This window comes from Volvox carteri (assembly GCF_000143455.1).
Source record: "Volvox carteri f. nagariensis unplaced genomic scaffold VOLCAscaffold_54, whole genome shotgun sequence".
NCBI lineage: Eukaryota > Viridiplantae > Chlorophyta > Chlorophyceae > Chlamydomonadales > Volvocaceae > Volvox > Volvox carteri.
The window spans coordinates 721,530-739,121 of NW_003307597.1; the positions used below are offsets into that span (position 1 = coordinate 721,530).

At 56.3% G+C, this 17,592-nt stretch overlaps 5 protein-coding genes across 5 annotated transcripts in view; 2 read left to right on the plus strand and 3 right to left on the minus strand.

Annotated features, from left to right (window-relative positions):
* Positions 1-144: 144 nt before the first annotated feature.
* Positions 145-4,992, plus strand: VOLCADRAFT_106951 (uncharacterized protein; the record flags this gene model as incomplete). The annotated part of the gene is made up of 6 exons (XM_002955694.1): positions 145-1,200; positions 1,639-2,140; positions 2,507-3,275; positions 3,658-4,034; positions 4,137-4,188; positions 4,726-4,992. Exons 1-6 carry the CDS (start codon positions 384-386, stop codon positions 4,990-4,992), a joined length of 2,784 nt encoding a protein of 927 aa, XP_002955740.1. The 5' UTR covers positions 145-383.
* A 1,224-nt stretch (positions 4,993-6,216) lies between these two features.
* On the minus strand, positions 6,217-9,354 carry VOLCADRAFT_106952 (uncharacterized protein; the record flags this gene model as incomplete). The annotated part of the gene is made up of 4 exons (XM_002955752.1): positions 9,278-9,354; positions 7,573-7,633; positions 7,116-7,296; positions 6,217-6,366 (listed from the first exon to the last, which is right to left on the minus strand). Exons 1-4 carry the CDS (start codon positions 9,333-9,335, stop codon positions 6,217-6,219), a joined length of 450 nt encoding a protein of 149 aa, XP_002955798.1. The 5' UTR covers positions 9,336-9,354.
* A 402-nt stretch (positions 9,355-9,756) lies between these two features.
* Positions 9,757-11,854, plus strand: VOLCADRAFT_96714 (uncharacterized protein; the record flags this gene model as incomplete). Its single annotated transcript, XM_002955695.1, has 2 exons — positions 9,757-10,520; positions 11,005-11,854. 2 exons carry the CDS (start codon positions 9,757-9,759, stop codon positions 11,852-11,854), a joined length of 1,614 nt encoding a protein of 537 aa, XP_002955741.1.
* A 2,241-nt stretch (positions 11,855-14,095) lies between these two features.
* On the minus strand, positions 14,096-16,400 carry VOLCADRAFT_96715 (uncharacterized protein; the record flags this gene model as incomplete). Its single annotated transcript, XM_002955753.1, has 2 exons — positions 14,096-14,371; positions 16,359-16,400. The coding sequence occupies 2 exons, from the start codon at positions 16,398-16,400 to the stop codon at positions 14,096-14,098; spliced, it is 318 nt and encodes a 105-aa protein (XP_002955799.1).
* A 1,158-nt stretch (positions 16,401-17,558) lies between these two features.
* The window catches only part of VOLCADRAFT_106953 (uncharacterized protein), a gene marked incomplete at both ends in the record, with an annotated part of 12,498 nt that continues 12,464 nt past the window's right edge, over positions 17,559-17,592 (minus strand). Inside the window, one exon of the mRNA XM_002955754.1 lies at positions 17,559-17,592. This exon is cut by the window's right edge and continues 5 nt beyond it. Coding sequence (XP_002955800.1) covers positions 17,559-17,592 — 34 coding nt within the window.

Consider the following 17,592-nt stretch of genomic DNA (forward strand, 5'->3'; position numbering starts at 1 on the left):
ACAAACATAAGAGAGAAGAAAGGTGAGGATTCTGCGATGTGTAATGGGCCCATCGCTCACGAACGAATTTTCCGTGGGCGGCGCCGTCATGGCCTGAAGATGAAGCCCATCCACTCATAACAATATAGTGTTAGTCTGTTATAGTTTGATGAGCGAGGCGCTTTGTCAACGTAAGTCGGTCCAATTTCGCAAGTCAAGGGCGAGGGTGACCTGCACCCTACTACCGTTGATAGGAATCTAGGGTATATAAACAAGATTATAGGATTTCTGACGCTTCATAGCTTCGTCGCGAACGTCACCTTCGGCAACAGTGCGGTCGCGGCCCTGGCGCTGCAGGCGTTGAGGCAGCTTCCTGGCGGTCAGCTTGGCTGCTGGTCGGCAACATGGCAAGCACTATCCGCTTTAAATTCCGAGCTGAGCTGAGCTACAGCAACCTGCCTTTCGATGGCCATTACATCACGGTTGGCGAGCTTAAGCGGCTTATTGCAGAGAAGAAGGGTCTGGGCATTGATGCTGCTAACGAGTTGCAGCTCACGGATGCAACCTCAAAAAGAGATTATGACAACGACGCCGAACAGGTTCTCAAAAATTCCTCGGTGATTGTGAAGCGGGTGGCAGCCGCAGCACGGCCAAAGACCATTTTAAGTAGCGTGGCTCAACCTGCTGCTGCACCTGCATCTGCAACAACCGCACCGGCTGCTGGGGCGCCGGTACCGGCCACACTGGCAGCAGATCTTGGGGCACCAGCCCACGTCGAGGACGAGTTTGGTGAAGACCCTCTAGCAAAGGCCGCTGTACAGGATGAACAGCAAATGATGGCTTTCCTATCGCAAGCTGCCAAGGGTGTGGGGCTTGAGTCTCAGCTTGCCCTGCAAGCTGCTGCAGGACGCGGTCGAGGCCGAGGGCGTGGCTTTGGCCCTGGCGGGCGTGGCGGCCGCGGTGGCATGATGAACCGGGAGTGTTTGCGGTGTGGTCAACTCGGCCACTTTATGAACGAGTGTCCCACCCAGGGCGACCCAGCTTACGACCGGCGCATCAAGGTTCCGTCTGGCATCCCCGCCTCCAAGATTCAGCGCAATGCTGACGGGAGCCTTTATCTACCCGATGGCGAGATGGGTGAACTTGCAGCCAACACGCAGGCATTCAATAAGCTTGCAGCGTTAATGGGTCGCAGCAGACCCGCGGCCGCTGGCTCTGCTGGTGCGGCTGCTGCACAGGCTGGGCAAGACGGGCCATCTAGCTCGACTGCCCAAGCAGCTGCCACAGTGTCGACAAGCGCGCCGCAGCCGGCGTGGGCACAACCCGGTCGGGGCGCTGCAACCGAGCCACCGCCGGCACTAAGCAACCAGCCCCTTCAACACACGCAACAAGAGCAACAACAACCTAGCCTTTTCCAGCAGCAACAAGTGCTTCAACAACAGCAGCAACAGCAACAACAACAACTTTTGCAGCAACAACGACTCCAACAGCAGCAACAACAGCAAATGTTTCAGCAGCAGCAACAGCAATTGCTTCAACAGGATCAACAACGTCAAACCGTGGAGTCTGCAACGGCGATGCAACAATCGAGCATGGGGCCGCCGTCCTCGAACTGGCCCTCGGCTTCCGCTGCTCCTGACCAGAAATCCCTCTTCCCAGCGCCAGCCAGCGCAGCGCCAACTGCACCTGGGTTTGAGCCCTCGGTTCGTCCCGCTGGAGCACAGGCAGTACAGCCCAAGCCGGAACCACCCTCGCATGCAGAAGCCAAGCCCCTTGGGCCGCAGCTCTTTGACGATGACTTTGACGACGGAAACGCCAGGCAGCCAGCCCAGCAGCAGCCCATCAAGCTCGCGCTTGGAATGGATGATGCTGTCAGACGGTCCACTTCTCCTGCTCCGTCACGGCTGGCTGGGTCGCGCGCGCCGGGACCAGGGCTAGGGCCGCTGCCTGGGGAGGGTGGGACAGCTGCCACTGCAGCCGGAGCCATTGGCCGTGACGGCAGTGGCGGCCGGGCCCAGGACCGCGGCCGCGACGTAGATCCAGATGAGCCTCTGCTGGCACCGCTACGCGGTGTGGGTTGCACCCGGGTTCAGCTGACGGAAGCGCTGCCTTTCCTGCGCGAGCTGCTGCCAGGCAACATGGCGATGACCGACTTGTTTAGGTACGTTGCTTGAGACGCGGCTTGCATGCGTTTGGCCCTGAAGGCTTGCATGCGTTTGGCCCTGAATTGGATTGGCGGGTCATTGAGGTGGCCTGCTGACGACAGGAAGCCGGATCTGGGCGAAAGAGGAAACGGGATCAGTGGGGCACTGGGGTTTATGGCAGGAAGTATGTGGCAGCGCTTGCGTATCGACGAATTTGCGCTGCATCGCACAACGTCCAGTCATGGTCGCTGTCTGTCCGGTCGTCAATCTCGCTCTGGGAGCACCTCACCCTCGCTTTCGCTCCTTCTAGCAAGAACCTCTTCCGTACCTCGCCACCTATCATTTGGTTATCTCCTTGTCTTCGTTCCTCGTCTATTTTGCAGGGCTTTTGGCAGCGGTCGCCCCCTGACCCGCCGCGAGTTCTTAGACATGCAGGCTGCGGCCGCGAAGTTGGCAGCGGAACGTGCTGGCAGGCGCGGAGGCGCCGCCGCAGCGGATCGTCGCGACCACGGCGGGGACCGTCACGGCACCGGCGTAGGTCACCGCGTGCAGTCCGACAGGCACTATCACGCCGACCGGGAACGTGATCGGGAGCGAGATCGGGAGCGAGGGGGGCGTAGCCGCAGCCGGTCGCATGGCCGGCGATCAAAACGGTCGCGTTCAGGCAGCGGCGGTCGCGGCAGATACTCCCGCTCGCGATCACGGACGAGGTCGCGATCGCCTACGTCTCCAAAGCGGCGGCGTGGACGCGATGATTTCGACGGACGTGACGGTCGGCAGGAGAGGGCGCGGGACCGCGGACGCGACCGCGACCGGGAGCGTTACAGGGAGCGGGAGCGGGATCTCGAGCGGGGCGACCGGGAGCGGGGACGTGACAAGGAGCGGGAACGTGGCAAAGGGCGAGATGGTCGGGATGCGGTTCGCCAACGGGAGCGTGGGGAGCAGGGGGATGGAGAGCCAGACGCGCGGCGAGAGGGCACTGAAGCCTCCCCCTCCGTGCACCCGCGGGAGCGGGATTCACAGCCGCGAGATCCGGGGCCGCGCCGGCAGCGTTCGAGGAGTCCCGCTGGGCCAGCGGCGGTGGCGGCAGGCGAGGGCGGTGCTTCGGCACGCGGCACGAGGGCGGAGTCCAAGGGAGAGCAGGCGCAGCAGGTGAGCAGTGGAGTCGGTTGCCAAGCTGTTGGGAGAGCTGTTGGGATTGAACCAAATCGAAGCAGACGATGTACTTGGCTGTCTTGTTGGCTGCCACCAAAAGGGGTCTTGGTGGTCCAACTCAGCCGATCCTCCTCGCAACCTCTCGCTGGCTGAGCTGGTCTTGACGACCATCCCGCCGGGACGGCTGGCATGTTTCACTCCTGCTCTGTTACTTGGATCGAAAGGTCGTGCCGGTGGTAATCTTGGTTATGGGGTCCTTCTTCTCCACTTCAGTCCGTCCGGCGGGCACCTAGCTTTTGAGCTATTTCATATGATGCGTATTTTGCATTTGGATGTTGTTAAATCCTTCTCTGTATGGTCTGCTTTGGTTTTCCCTTAGGGCGTCTCGGGCGATGTGGCTGCCAGGCAGCGCGGCGTGGGCGACAGAGGGGGCCCCGCGGGTGGCGGCTCTGAGCGCCGAAACGGCCCTGCCGCCGCGGCGGCTGCGCCGGCGGCCAGCGCCGGCGTTGCCTCCGAGCCGCCTTCCGCAGCTAGCTCGGACAGCGAGCGGCCCCCGGTGGGGCAGGCCCGGGCTGCTCCGCCCGAGGAAACGAGTCTGGCCGTTCGTCCGCCGTCGTCTGGGCCGCGTCCGAGAGACAGCGGCGACGGGGCTGTCAGCGAGGGTTTCGAGGCTGAGGGGACACGGCGAGTGGAGGAGAAGAAGCGGAGGAGAACGGCGGCATCGGGACACGCGCCCTCCGAGCCAGCCGAAAGAAGGTGCTGCTGCTTCTGGCGGTGTCGCCGGTCTTGCTATCTTGGGAACGAATGTTGCAGTTCTTTGGTTGTTCACGTTGTCCTTGCTGTTGCTTTTTGTTGTAGTATTCCTGTCTCAGCAAGGGCAATACAGGCTGCAGCTAATGCTGCTGCCAAGGTCTGTCCCCCGATGCGCCATGCGCTTCCAGCATGTTCCAGCTTTCAACCGGGCGCGTGCAACCCTGCCCTAAACAGCAGCAGCTCGTCAGGTCGTCAGGTCGTTAGAAATGCCGCAGGTTCATTTGGGATTTCCCCTTGTCTAGCCCCCAACTCCCGCATTGGGGGAGTTCTCCCACCACCCCGCCCTATTGTGTTGTTCTGTTGTTCCTGTGCTGCTAATCCCTCCCATTTAGTTCCTTTGCTGCACGTTTTCACGAAAGGTGCACTTGCTTTGTCCATTCCCAAGCGGGCATATTAAGGAATATTTATCCCCTGTCCGTCGAAACATATCCATCTATCATCCGACATGCGTTGTATATATGACATCCGACATGCATCGCAACGTGTTGTGCCTTTGTTGTCCTGTCTCGTAATTTCCATTCTTCGCCGAAATTCATCATGCCGCATGCCGCCCGCTATTTTCTCTTTCTTGTCGCATCCGTAATCTGCCTTGCAAATTGCACATCACCTTGAGCTGCAAAAACCCCACGCCCAGCACATCCACGCGCGTACCATGGCCTACTTTTGCGCCATCCTCAACCACATGGCCTCGGCTACCTCCGGGAATCATGCGCTCTCCCGCGCACGCCGTAATCACCTATCCATTTCCCGCGGTTTCATCTATCCATTTCCCGAGCTGCCAGCACAGGCACATGAAAAGAATTCCGCCACGGGGTTCACAGCTCTGTGCCTTGCCTCTCTGTATCACTATACCCGCATTCTTTCTTGCTGCACCGCCGCATTAGACTCTCTGTGTAAGTAGTAAGACAGCTTTATTGACGTCTCGTTTGCACTGCCGGTCATTGGGAGTGCCAGCGTGTGCAGGCAGATGCCGCACCGCAGCGCTGTGGTTGCCGAATCGGAGACGTTGCACTGACTGTGACTCAGGCCGTAGGTTCTGGCCGAAGTGTGTCGCATCGAACGAAGCGGAGCGTGCATTCACTTATTCATATGTGTATTTTCGGACTCGAGCTCGCACCAGGTGGCCGTCGTCCGTATTTGTATATTTTCTAGATAGCAGGTCCGTGTGCGATTTTCAGCCTGATTGAGGACTACAGGCCATGTAGCTTATGAAGCAGAGATGCCGCCTTTCATTAGGTACTGGAAGTTTAGGCCATTTGGTACGTGGTGGATTGGTGGATGCAGTGGCTCTCATTAAGAGACATGTCAGGGTGTCTTTCTCTCCGTTGTGTACTTGTCTGAAACGGCTTTGTTGTGAACCCATGGACGGAAGCAGACGCGATGACTTGAAAGCTGTGAGGCACGTCTGGAGATGAAGACTAAACTTCCTAATGGAAAGCCATTTGGGTCGCCTCGCATGTCATGTACTGCCGGACGGTCTGCAAGGGGTTGCAAGGAGGTAAACGCGCCCATATATTTTGGATGGAAGGCATGTTGAATAGACGGACAAATGGTGCGTGCGTGGAGTGGACGGGCAGATGATGGTGGGCAACGTTTTTCGCTTGCCCTCTACTCCACCCCGCACAGCGCTGTCTTTGTATTTTGTGGCACACATTCTCTCCCGCCCTGGAAATGGGCAGCGTGTCGCTGTAACGTCAAAAGGAGCGTACAAATCCGTCGAGAAGCGGTTCCATTATTTCCGAGTGTGTGAGCATGTGACGGTTATACCTTCTGTGGAGGGAACTTAGGGTTTCAGACCCTTTGGGGGCATCCGGTAGCTTTGCTTGTCTGTGAGCGCTCGGGCTTGCTGCTCTTGTCCAATCTTGCATGCAGTGAAGACTCTTTAGGTTGCCATGTGGGGGGGCCCGTACGCTTTGTGAGGGCATTTCGGACCGACTGCTGTAGTACGGCAACCTAGGATAGCAAGAACGTGGGGGGACCTTACCCGACACAATCCATCCGAACTCCTTGACAGCCATTATATCATTACCTACCGTCCCGGCTACTACGGCTGCGGCCGCGGCCGCGGCTGCTTTGCAGACCATGGCATGTAAGGAATTGGCGGCATGTCGATTACGTGTGTTTATTATGTTGGGCCGTTCTTCTTCTTGGGCATTTCGCGCGTGCTCATCTGGTGCACCGTTATCCCGCGCACCATCTGGCATGAATTGTGTCTGGACTGGATGCTACACGGCCGGGTACACGGGGCGGCTGTTAGCAAAAGGTCCTTTACGCGCTGTGGGAAGGGGATATGAGGGGACCGCATGCCAAGGTGTAGACCGTGGAGCAGATGAGCAGGTGGCCAATAAGCAGAAGTAGAGCTGGGTGGTTTGCTTATGTACGACATGCATGAGAAGTGCAGCGGGGCAGGGCTCCGAAACCCTTTCAATGCCGTGCCAGTACACGGCAGAAGACACAGCGGCATCTGGAAAGCTGCCGCTTAGCCTGCTTATCAACTACCAAACTCACCACCTTTGGCGCGGCCGTGGCTTCAACCTGTTGCCGACCCTAGATCATCATCCAGTATATGATCATCATCCAGCCGCTTCACGTGAAAGGCCGTCGCCTTGTGAACCACGTGCCGACATCATGCCAGTGCTTTAGCGGCCCTTCGTGCCTTGTTATGGGTGTATTACAGTGTTTTGCCTGTATGTGTGGCTTATCCCTCCTTAAATTGGCGTGGGCCAGCAGGACATCGCTGCTGCTGATCTGTGTCTTCGGACGAGTCATGTGTTCCCTATTGGCGTTTGGGTTCGCGACGGTGGTGTTGCATGTACACCGTACGCTGTATGGAGTCATTGGTCCGTCACCTAGCACACACGATTTCTTCACGATTACTGTTTTACGTTGTACCTGTATCCTTTTGGGTTTTGCCATGACCGGCGCGTGTGTCCATCCTCGGTGTACCTATTACCGCTGCTGCTGCCGCACGCATCTTATCGCTTCACATCCCAACGCCCTGAAACCCGCGTCCCGCAGCCTTACCTTCTCTCTTTTACTTCTCCATCGCGAGTTGAGTTGTTGTTCGCTGCTGCTGCTGCTGTTGCTGTTGCGGTAATCGATCTTAACTTGGCACGTATCTCCGTTGATCCTGGGGCGGGGTGTTCGTTCTCTGTCGTGGTGGATCCCAATAGCAGGAGGGGGTTGGCTCCCCGGGGTTCCTAACCTAACACCACCCGACAGCGACAGCAGAGCGGGAGGGCAGGGCTCGGGGAGCCGCCTTTTACGGCACCCGGGGGCGGCCCTCCTCACAAGCGAGTATTAGGTGTATGCTCGTCTTGGTGGATTTCCTAGCACAGCGGCAGGAGGTGAGAGTCGGTAAGAGAGGCTTTTAAGAGGCGCTTCAAAAACCAGGAGAACAAACAGCTGATCCCTTTGGTTAAGGGAGTGGCGGAGTTGTGGCTATAACTTATAACATGGTCGGAGCATGGTCCACATGCACCAGCATGGCAGGTTTGGCGCGATGGGGTCATCCAGGTATATCATCCCCTTCCTGGACGGTGCTGGGGGGTGGGGCCAAGCAAGCGGAAGACAGCGTAGGGGGGAGCAGGCTTGGACAGCTGCACATACGTACGTATAGACGTACATGAACTCAGGAACACGATTATAAGGCTGGCTAACGTTGCGCCGCGATTGGGGGGAGGGGTAACTGGGGAGGTCTCGGAACGTCGTCCTCACACATTTTTTTAGGGGAACAGGAGTTGCTGCGGAAGGGGCGGCGGCAAGGCTGTGGGCGTGTTCAATGTAGGCCGTGTGTGGGGGGGATGGGTGGGCCTGGGAGCTCTCTACATGCTGTGTCCATCAACAACTGCTGCTCTGCAAATTTTTTAATTTTTAGTATACATAAATATTATGTATATATTTATGTTTATTATGTGATATATGTATCTATGTGTTTCGAGGTCTTGAAAGGATTTTAAAAAGTCCATAGGAGATGGCACGGTTGCGCTCGGAAGGGAGGGAAGGGAGATGCGGGATCTTCCGGGGGCCGGGTGGTCCTAAGGGAGATCGAGAACCCGAACGATGGGTTTGCCTCTGGGAAGAGTGCCTTAGAGACGCGAGCGTGTGGATGATCTGACCTGAACTTTGACTCGTACGTCTTTGCTTTGGCCGCAAATTAGTCTCGTTAGCGCCCAAATGGCTTTTTCATGTGCTTTTGCGCCTTCCCGCCTCCGGACGGGGCAATTGGGCGACTATAGAAATCTGCGCGAGTGATGATGGTGATGATATGATGACGATGGTGGTGATGGTGGTGGTGATGATGATGTTGATGTTGAACCACTGTAAAGGGTGAAAAGAGGGAGGTCAGAACGGCGAAAGGTCGGACTTCGACGACTAGCGTTATGTGAGTTCAAGTTCATCGCCTGGGGATTCCCACACACCACAAAGGTTTTGCGATACGGGCTGGTTGATTCCAACTGTTAGATTACGTTATAGATTAATCTGCTGAACACTTTTATAAAATGCTGTTGACAGAGCCGCACGGTGGTGTGGTGGTTTGCTGCTGGTGGTGATGCTGTTTCCTGTCTTGCTTTTTGTTGGAATGTTTTGGTCGGGCGTTTGTTGGAGGTAACTGGAACTAACCGAAGCAAAGTCTGCAAGAGGGTATAGCTTTTAGTTTTGAACTCCCAGGATTGGGTTCTAAGATTGAGCCTGACGGCTAAGGTTCTGCGCGCATGTGCGCACACGCGCGCGCGCGCGCGTGTGTGTGTGTGTGTGTGTGTGTGTGTGTGTGCGACGCGTCATCGGTTTTGGGTCCCCCCTGAGATGAGAGTCCTTGCCTCGCTCTGCCGTGATGGTCTGGGTCGATTATTGCAGCGTGTGTTTGTGTGGAAGGGGTGTTGGAAAGCGAGAAGCGCAGCGCAGAGCTTTCCGTTTGTCTGTCTGTCTACATGTCGTGTTTTCCTTCCTCTTTTCAGCGCTGTGATTGCGCTGTGGGACACCCGTCCATTGATTCCACAACATGTCTAATGACCTAATCACATTCTCGAATCCGGTTGCATCGTACTTGTACGGAATGACATCTCGTACATTATGGATACTAGGGGATTTTATTGGCCGCCGTTGGAGGTCGCAATCCTGAAGCTGGTAGCGCTCGTGGCGGTGTACTTTCGAGAATTTTACATCTTATGGCAAATGTCGCTCACCTCCTGCCACCACCTCCGCCACTGCCGTACAACTTGGCACTCCCCCCATTGTTTCCATGATGTATGTATGTTTGTCCCCGCACGTGCAGCACTTGACTTGCTCGGTAATAGGATCCTCGACGAAATTGATGTCGTCGTCGTACTGTACGAGCTGCCGTACAGGATGAAATTTTGAGTTCCGACAAACTTAGATCCGTAAAAACACATCTGCATGAAGCCCACAACAAGCATACATTCATTGGCTGTGAGAGACACTTTCCTTTCCGATGATTATATAATTATGTTCGTACGTTTGACTGTACAGGGCCATACTCGCAGCGCTTTTCCCCGCTGGCTGACGTCCATTGAATGGGGGGTCAACCCCCCATCAAACGGGAGGGGGAGAACAGGCGAAGTTACAACCCTCGACAACCCACTCTTATTCCACCCGCAATGCAAAAAAAACATCCATCATCCCAATCCAGCAGCGTTTGACCCGCATGTGTCGTACTTATTCCTGTCTTGCCGTACCATGCCGTACTACCTTTTTTCAATCGTTCAGGGAGCTATTGCGGAAGGCCGGGCAGCAAACCGGCCCCTCCGGTGCCAGTACAGCAGCAGCCATCCGCCTGGTGCCGTACGACGTTGAGGAGGAGTCGGGCAGCGCCGATGGCGGCGACGACGCCGACGACCGATCGGATCGCGGCGGCGATGATGATGACGATAGCACTGACAACGATGACGATGGCGGCGAGAGGGCCGCCGGGCCCCGAAATCATCAGCACCACCACCACCACCACCAGCCGTTGCCACACAAGCCGGTGGCTTCGGGTCGTGGGGACTTGGTATCCGACCGCTCCTGCTCTCTGACATCCGGTGGTGGCGGCGGCGCGGCCGCCGCCGCCGGCGGCGGCGGCGGAGCCACCGCCGCTGGAGCCACGGCATCTACCCAGGTGACGGCGGCGGCGGCAGCATCCTCCAGCGATAGCGACAGCAGCGAAGACCGACGAGCGCATAAAAAGCACAAAAAACACAAAAAAGAGAAGAAATCCAAAGAACATAAAAGGGATGGCGGCGGTGGCGGCGGCGGCAAGCACAAGGTTAAGAAGGAGAAAGAAAAAGAGAGGAACAAGGACAGGGATAAGACTGCGCTCCGGGACCGCGAAGGAAAGGTGCGGGACGGCCGGCGGGGCGGTGGCGGTGGCGCGCCGCCGCCGTACGACGATGACGAGGCACCGTACGACGACGACAAGTACGACAACGGGTACGGAACGAAGGGTCTAGGGGATTTGGCATGGCAAGGATTCCGGAAGCGGAAGCGAAAAATAGGCTCTGCTTCGCATCCTGAATGGGCATCGTCAGATCCTGCCGGCGTTGGCTGCTGGCTGCCGGTACACACTCCCTCAGGACTTCTCCCTCTTTACCGGGGGATAGGCCCCCGCGGACCGCAACACACACACACACACACACACACACACACACACACACCTTTTGGGGGGGCCGGTGCAGAGCTGCATGGTTGCGTGGATTTCCAGTATACGGACTTTAGTATAGGATCCTCTCTCGTATGCGCTGTCTGTCTGTCTGTCTGTCTGTCTGCTGCAATGTCGCTCCTGTCGCTCCTTTTTGGTTTGCGGCTTTTCGGTTTTTCTGTGAAAAGCGGTGTAAAGCTTTTTTCCTTCGAGAGGAAATCACTTATGTATGTATGTATGTATGTCATCTACCTTGATCCTCCCGTACTCCCGCAGGGATCGGGGTTACGACCCGGAAGATTACCACGGGGAGGGTTTCGCGGAGGACCGTGACGGGGAACGGTACGCGCCGTCGACGTCTCGAGGAAAACACGGTGCCGCCGCCGCCGCCGCCGCCGCCGCCACGTCGGCGCCGTCGCCTGCTGGCAAGGCTGCGGCGGTGGTGGCGACGAGCAGTGGCAAGGGCGTCGGCAGGAGAGCTGAGGATGGCGGAGGCGGCGGTCGGGGACACGAGCGAAGCCGGAGTCGTAGCCCCGTGCGCGGCTCCCGAGGCGGCGGCGCCGGAGCGGACGTGGGACGGTACGGCAGCGGCCGCGGCGGCGGGAGCCGCCGCGGCGGCGGCGACCATGACGATCACCATGACCTGCCGGAGTCCGACGGAGGTTCGCGGCGCGGCCGCATCGAATGGGTATTGCGAAAAGGCAGTGGCGGCGCCAGCGCCGGCGCCGGCGCCGGCGACTCCACCGTTTTTGCTGGCGCCGCCGGCGGCGCCGCCGGCGCGAAGGATGCAGAGGGCTCTCGCGTGCCTTCGCGTCAGGGGGGCTTCGCGGCGCGTATGTTCAATCAAACGTTGGGGCAGGCTCTGCAGGAACAGCAGCAACAACGTCGCGGCGGCGGCGGCGGCGCTACTGCCGTAGGAGATGACGCGGCCAGTGGCGGCGGCGGCGGCGGCGGCCGCAGCAGCGATCGCTGGCTTGAACGTGAGACTATCCCCCGGCGGGAGGAGCGTCGAGAGGTTCGGGAAGCTTCTCGAGGCGGCGGCGGCGGCGGCGGCGGCGGTAGAGGTCCCGGTGACAAAGGGGGGGACAGCGATGAGGACCGGCCTCGGCGGCGTTACCGCGACTGACTGCCGTACATTCATCCCATCCATCAAGAATAACATTTGAAGGCCGTGACGGGCGGTTGGGCCCGCCAAAATGTACGGTGCGGCATGTACGGCTACGTACCGCCCGTACCGTGAGGCCCTTGCCCCCGTGTACGGGGTGCTGTCCTCCTCTAAGTTTTAGTTAGTTACGTGGAGGCCAGCACTCCCACCTCCATTTCTCACTCGCACGTGTATAGATGTATCTTTGCTATTTTTCTGGTCCTGAAAGCTGATGGAGCTTGCGCAGCTAGGCGGGGTTAGGCGGGGGCGGGTAAGGGATCGTGTTTGTCGGTCGAAAGGAGGGGCTCGGCGGCGGGGGAGAGGGGGAGAAAGGAGGGAACGAGGGCAGTGACCACCGTCCTGGCGACCTCGCCCGCATTCGTTTCGTTCCGGTGTTGTTGTACAAAAGCACGATGTACGGTGTCGTACGGTGTACGGCGATGATGCCGATTTGGTTGGGAAAATGTATGACGTCTAGGGACATGTATGTATGTATGTCGCTGTGGAGGAGGAGGGGACGAGCAGCACGCAAAGGTCTGTCATGGAGCGCGCCCCAATGCCACATCAGGCTGTACGGCAGTACGGCAGTACAGATGAAAAAAAGCGGTGGGAAGGGCTGCGGGAAGGGGTTACGGGAGCCCAAGGGTTTGTGAAGTTTGTGAGACTCCGGTGGACTCTGTTGTGAGGGGGGTGGGGGCAGATGCGGTGTTGACGGTGGTGTGGTGTGGATCTACGACCTATGTGTGGATCGACAGCTTCCTTCTTGTCGCATTGGCGGGCGACAGCCTTTTCCTGTCAATGGTGGGTGCAAAGAGCACACACACACACACAGAGGGGGATGCCTGTCTAGGTGTGTGTGTGTGTGCGGAGCTGGTCGCAGGAACAGATTCAACTCCACAGGGATGGCGTTGGGGCACCAGCAGCCACACGAAGGGCTGACCGCCTGGGCTGACCACCTGGAGGCGCGGCTGCCGCTCGAGTGGGATTTCTGTAAATTGAGGAGGTTATTGCGGGGGGAGGAACGGGGGGGGGGGAGAGAGCCGCGGGTAGAGGAGCATCATGGCCACACATGCCCAAAGAACTGCAGATGAGGGGGAGGAAGACGATCACGAGCGAGTGAAGGAGGAGCGGGGCGAGGGGGAGGGGGATGAGAAGGAGGAGGAGGAAGAGGAGGAGGAGGAAGAGGAGGGGGAGGAGGAGGAGGAGGGGGAGGAGGAAGAAGAGGGGGAAGAGGAGGAGGGGGAGGAGGAAGAAGAGGGGGAAGAGGAGGAGGGGGAAAGGAAGCTATGTTCGGGCCCTGATGTTGCTCTCATGCGGAAGGTGTGGTGTTCGTGTGTGGTGGGTTTGGGCCGGGGGGGGGAGAGGGAAAAGAGGGGCCCCACTAGCCAATGATGGCGGGGCCAGCAGCGGCAGCAGGGGAAGGACGAGGCTGGGGATGGTGCGGGCGGACGGGGTCGACAGAAAATGCGGCAGATGGCGGGAAGTCATTTCTGAAGGGAGAGAGTGGAATGGACGATAAGCTGGAGCTGGCTGCGGAGAGGGGGGGAGAGAGAGCAAAGGCTGCGGCAGTGGCGGGGCTGGAAGAGGAGTATGTATGCATGTATGTATGTGTGTGTGTTTTCGCAATGGCCTGTTTAGGAATGGGGGCCTGCGCTGGTGGGGATGGGGGAAGTTGGAGTTAGGGTTTTAAGGGAGCCCCTCTCGCCCTCCCCCCCGGGGCATGGCATGTTTTTGAACAGAGAGTTAGCTCGGTTCATCTCTGTATGTACGTATGTACCTATGTACGTGCGTATGTATGTATGTCGTTGATAGCACTGTGGGCTTCAAAGCCGGGGGGATGCCCAGGGCCGAAACACAGCGCGGGGGGGGGTGCAGATGCACACGGCTGGTTAGTCTCGTGCATTCCATATATATGTATGTATGTATGTTTTTTCTTTTTTCTTGTTCTTGTACCGCCTTATCCGCCCAGTAGAGTACCCGGAGGCGCCTGCTCTTGTTTGCTCTCTTGATGTTTGCCCTCTTTACGGTCTCCGTGAACAGCGTAATGGAGACCTTTTTGTCCGTCGTTGTCTGCTGTCCCAGTCGTCAAGCTCGATTTCTTTTGCCTTGTTCTTTTTTTCTCTCCATCTGCCTTTCTCTCTCTCTCTCTGCGTTGCTCTCTGCCGCCGCCGCCGCCGCTGGCGGGGTATCCAAAGATGCTTCTGGCTCCGGGACTAACAACAATCAGCGATGGCTGCGACCGAGGTGGCTGGGTGGCGGCACACATCGCCAACCGCCGCAGACCTCCCTCCGGCCCGAAGGGCCCTCCCGCTCCTCCGCGGCCCCCTTCTGCAGCTTTTCTTTTTCCCTGGGAAGCTGGGAGTTAGCTGGGAGGTTTTCTTTCCTTGGCTTTTCTTTTTTCTTGGCAATTTGGAAACGGAGGACTTCGATGGAGGAAATCTCGACGGAGGAAATCTCGATGTTTGAGTTCCATATGGTTAGGGGTGAGGGATTGGCAGCCTGGGGTTAGATTAGGAGGGGGGGGAGGAGGGAGGGGTTGTGGTGAAGGGGGGATGAGGAAGGATGGAAGGGCGTTGACGATGGTGATGGCGATGGCGATGGTGATGGCGATGGTGATGGTGATGGCAATGGTGATGGCAATGGTGATGGCAATGGCGATGGCAATGGTGATGGCGATGGTGATGGCGATGGCGATGGTGATGGATTGTGTTAGGGGGTGGGGCCCCACGGCGACCCACTACATCCCGACATGCATTCCCCCAGACGCGAGGTGTTTCTATGTGCCCCTCTTTGACGGGAAAGAGGTGGATAGAGGGACTCACTCTCTCTTTCTTTCTTTCGCGCAAGCGTGTGTGTGTTTTGTTTTCATGTCTTGTGTGCACGTGTCTCATATGTCTTCGTCTATTCTGAAGTCCCGTTGCGTTTCTGTTGGGTAGGAGAAGATGAGGGGGAGATGGAAGATGTTGGTGGCGCTAGTTGCGGCAAGCCGTTTCCTGTTGTTGAGTTTTTTTCGTTTTTCGTTTCCTGTTTTTCGTTATTGGGTAGTTCGAGGCAGGTAGACGCAGGTAATCGGCAGAGGTAGGTAGCTGACTAGGTAGGCAGGCAGGTAGACGCAGGTAGACGCAGGTAGGCGTATCCAAAGCCGCTGGCAGGGACAGCTGTTATGGAGCGCAGCTTCTGACTGGCAATAGAGAGAACTGTAGCACAGCTGGAAATCCTCTCAAAAAAAGATTTCTCATTTTGTTCATAGTTTTCTGCTAATGTTTTCTGTTAACGTGAGCGTGTGGCGCATGAGCTGTCAGCTGCTTGAAAAAAAAACAATTTTCAACTTCTTCAGGGATTTAGGTAATGGTCTGAGGACGCTTTATATGAAAATGTGCGCTTTGAAATGTTCGGCGGATCTTACGTATGATTTATGTGGTTCTTGGTTTCCATAGCTAAGTCGCCTTTTTTCTCTCTCTCTCTCTCTCTCTCTCTCTCTCTCTCTCTTTGAGACGCGCTTTCCCGCCGCGTGGGGTTCAACCCCGCGAATCTTTCCTCTTGCTGTTTCTTTTTGTGCTTTTTATCGTTGCTACTATGAATGTGTAGCAGTCGCAACAGCAGCAGCATTAGCAGCTGTGCATGGCAGCAGTGCAGACGCAACGGGCAGAGCACCAGGAAGGGAAGCAGACGCCCGGCCGGGGTTTAGCCAGGCCAGTGTTGAAGGGCGATACGATAACCATATCTATCTATCTGATGGTTGGTTCGGATTCCGTGGGAAAAGAAAGAAGGGCGCTGCGAGGTGCCGTACAGTGTGTATCGTACATCTTCATGGCGTTGTCGCCATGGCCATGGGCTATAAAAAGGCACACGAATGCGAATTGCGCGTGATGACGTGTTTAAAATGTGTGACATCGCCTTCGTTCTTAATTTGCGTATGTGTTTGTCTGTATGTGTATAAAAATCAGCCATCTTGATATGTGCAGCTGATGGTAATTCGGAGCGGTATTCGCGCGTTGGAGTAGAAAACAGAAGCGGTGGCTTTTCATGCACGCTGTCGCACGCATAGCGGAGATCTGTAAAAAGCGGGGCCGGTGTACGAGTCTGAAATCTGGGAAAAAAAAGGGCAGGAGAAGTAGTTTAAAAAAAGTTGAGTAGTGAGGGTATAGGAGTCACGCAATAAGAAGAGGTTTTGGATACATGGGGGAACCTGTGTTGTGTTTTGGGGGGCATGTCTCCTACTACGTCGCCTGATGGACGAGGGCATTTCAAGCCATGGGCATTTCAAGTGACGCGCTTGGCGTTATGGCTGGGGGGAGGGCCGTTACGCGTATATGTATATACATATATATGTATATATATGTATATATACATATATAAATGTGTGTGCGTCACGGGCTCTCCTGCTGCTGCTAATATAGGTTCAAAAAGGGAGAGTTAAGCGGAAAAAGTGCTAAACCCAAATCTTAAAACAGTTGGTGAGATTTTGCGGCGTCCTGCAGCCCACCAGCTGCCGTTTGGGCTCTGCGTTGCTTGGTGTTTTAATCATTATAGTCAAAGTGTTTTTCTTTATTACGTCTTTGTTTCCGATGGCACGAATGTTTTTACTCGGGCTCGAACGCGTGTGGATAGATCTACTATTAGAGAGGCGGTGGCAGCGTATTTGTTTCGGTGCTTTTGTACAAGATAGATAAAAAAAACTAATAAGGGCCAGACATACTTGTCGCGTTGCATGGGATGACGCTAATGGCTTTCCAGCTGAACAGGAAGCTGCTTAGAGAACTCTCTAGGTAGGGGATGTAATTCTGTCATGATCGCTTTTGAAATTTGAATTATTCCCGCAATCTTCTGCAATCCTGCTACACGTCCTTGCGCTTCTTAGGACGGACGTGTGTTTTACTGCTACGGAAAAAGCACCACCACAAAAATAAAAGGCTGGAACTGTTACCTAAATATATATATTTTTACATGGGCCAAATGTACGATGTGAATCCATGTACGGTCGACGTCATTTGTACAACAGTCGTGGGGCCTGTGTGGACCATCAACTCCTCCTCGGCTTATTAGTTTCGCGGCCTTCTCTGCCTCTGGCCAATCGCCCTCACATCTCTCCAAATCAGTCCATTTTTATAGCTTGGGCCATATCCGCCAACTGCACGATACACCAGGAGTCACTCCATACGCATCAGCCACACCAAACAGCAACAGCAGCAGCAGCTGATGCATAATACAGCTGTATGTGGCCTGCAGGCCACATGCGGGCGGCGTGTACGACAATACAACCACCTTTGATTTCTTTAGCTTTCCGTTTTTTAGCGCGCGACCAAATTTCCCCTAATCTAATTAAACAGGATTTGTGTGGTACCTAAAAAGACCTATTATTTATACAATAAAAACAACGGCAACATCCGGAGAGGAAGAAAAAGCACGACGCGGTCTAAATCGAAGTCGGCAGAAATCCCTTTTCCCCTCCCCTCCCCCTCATTTTCCAACCCCTACAGAGCAGGGTGATTCTCTTTTTCACTGTTATCACCACGCTTGCAGTAGAGGCCATCCGGGACGAGAGCTCCCTGCATGTACCGTACCAGCTCGCTTGGGCATCACTCGCGGGGGGAAACCAAGCTCAGCCGTCGTGGGCATTATTGGGCGAGTCCGAACTACTCAATTCGTACATACATACATACATACATACATATACATACATACATCATGAGTTGACGGGCAGACCGCCATTGGGGTGG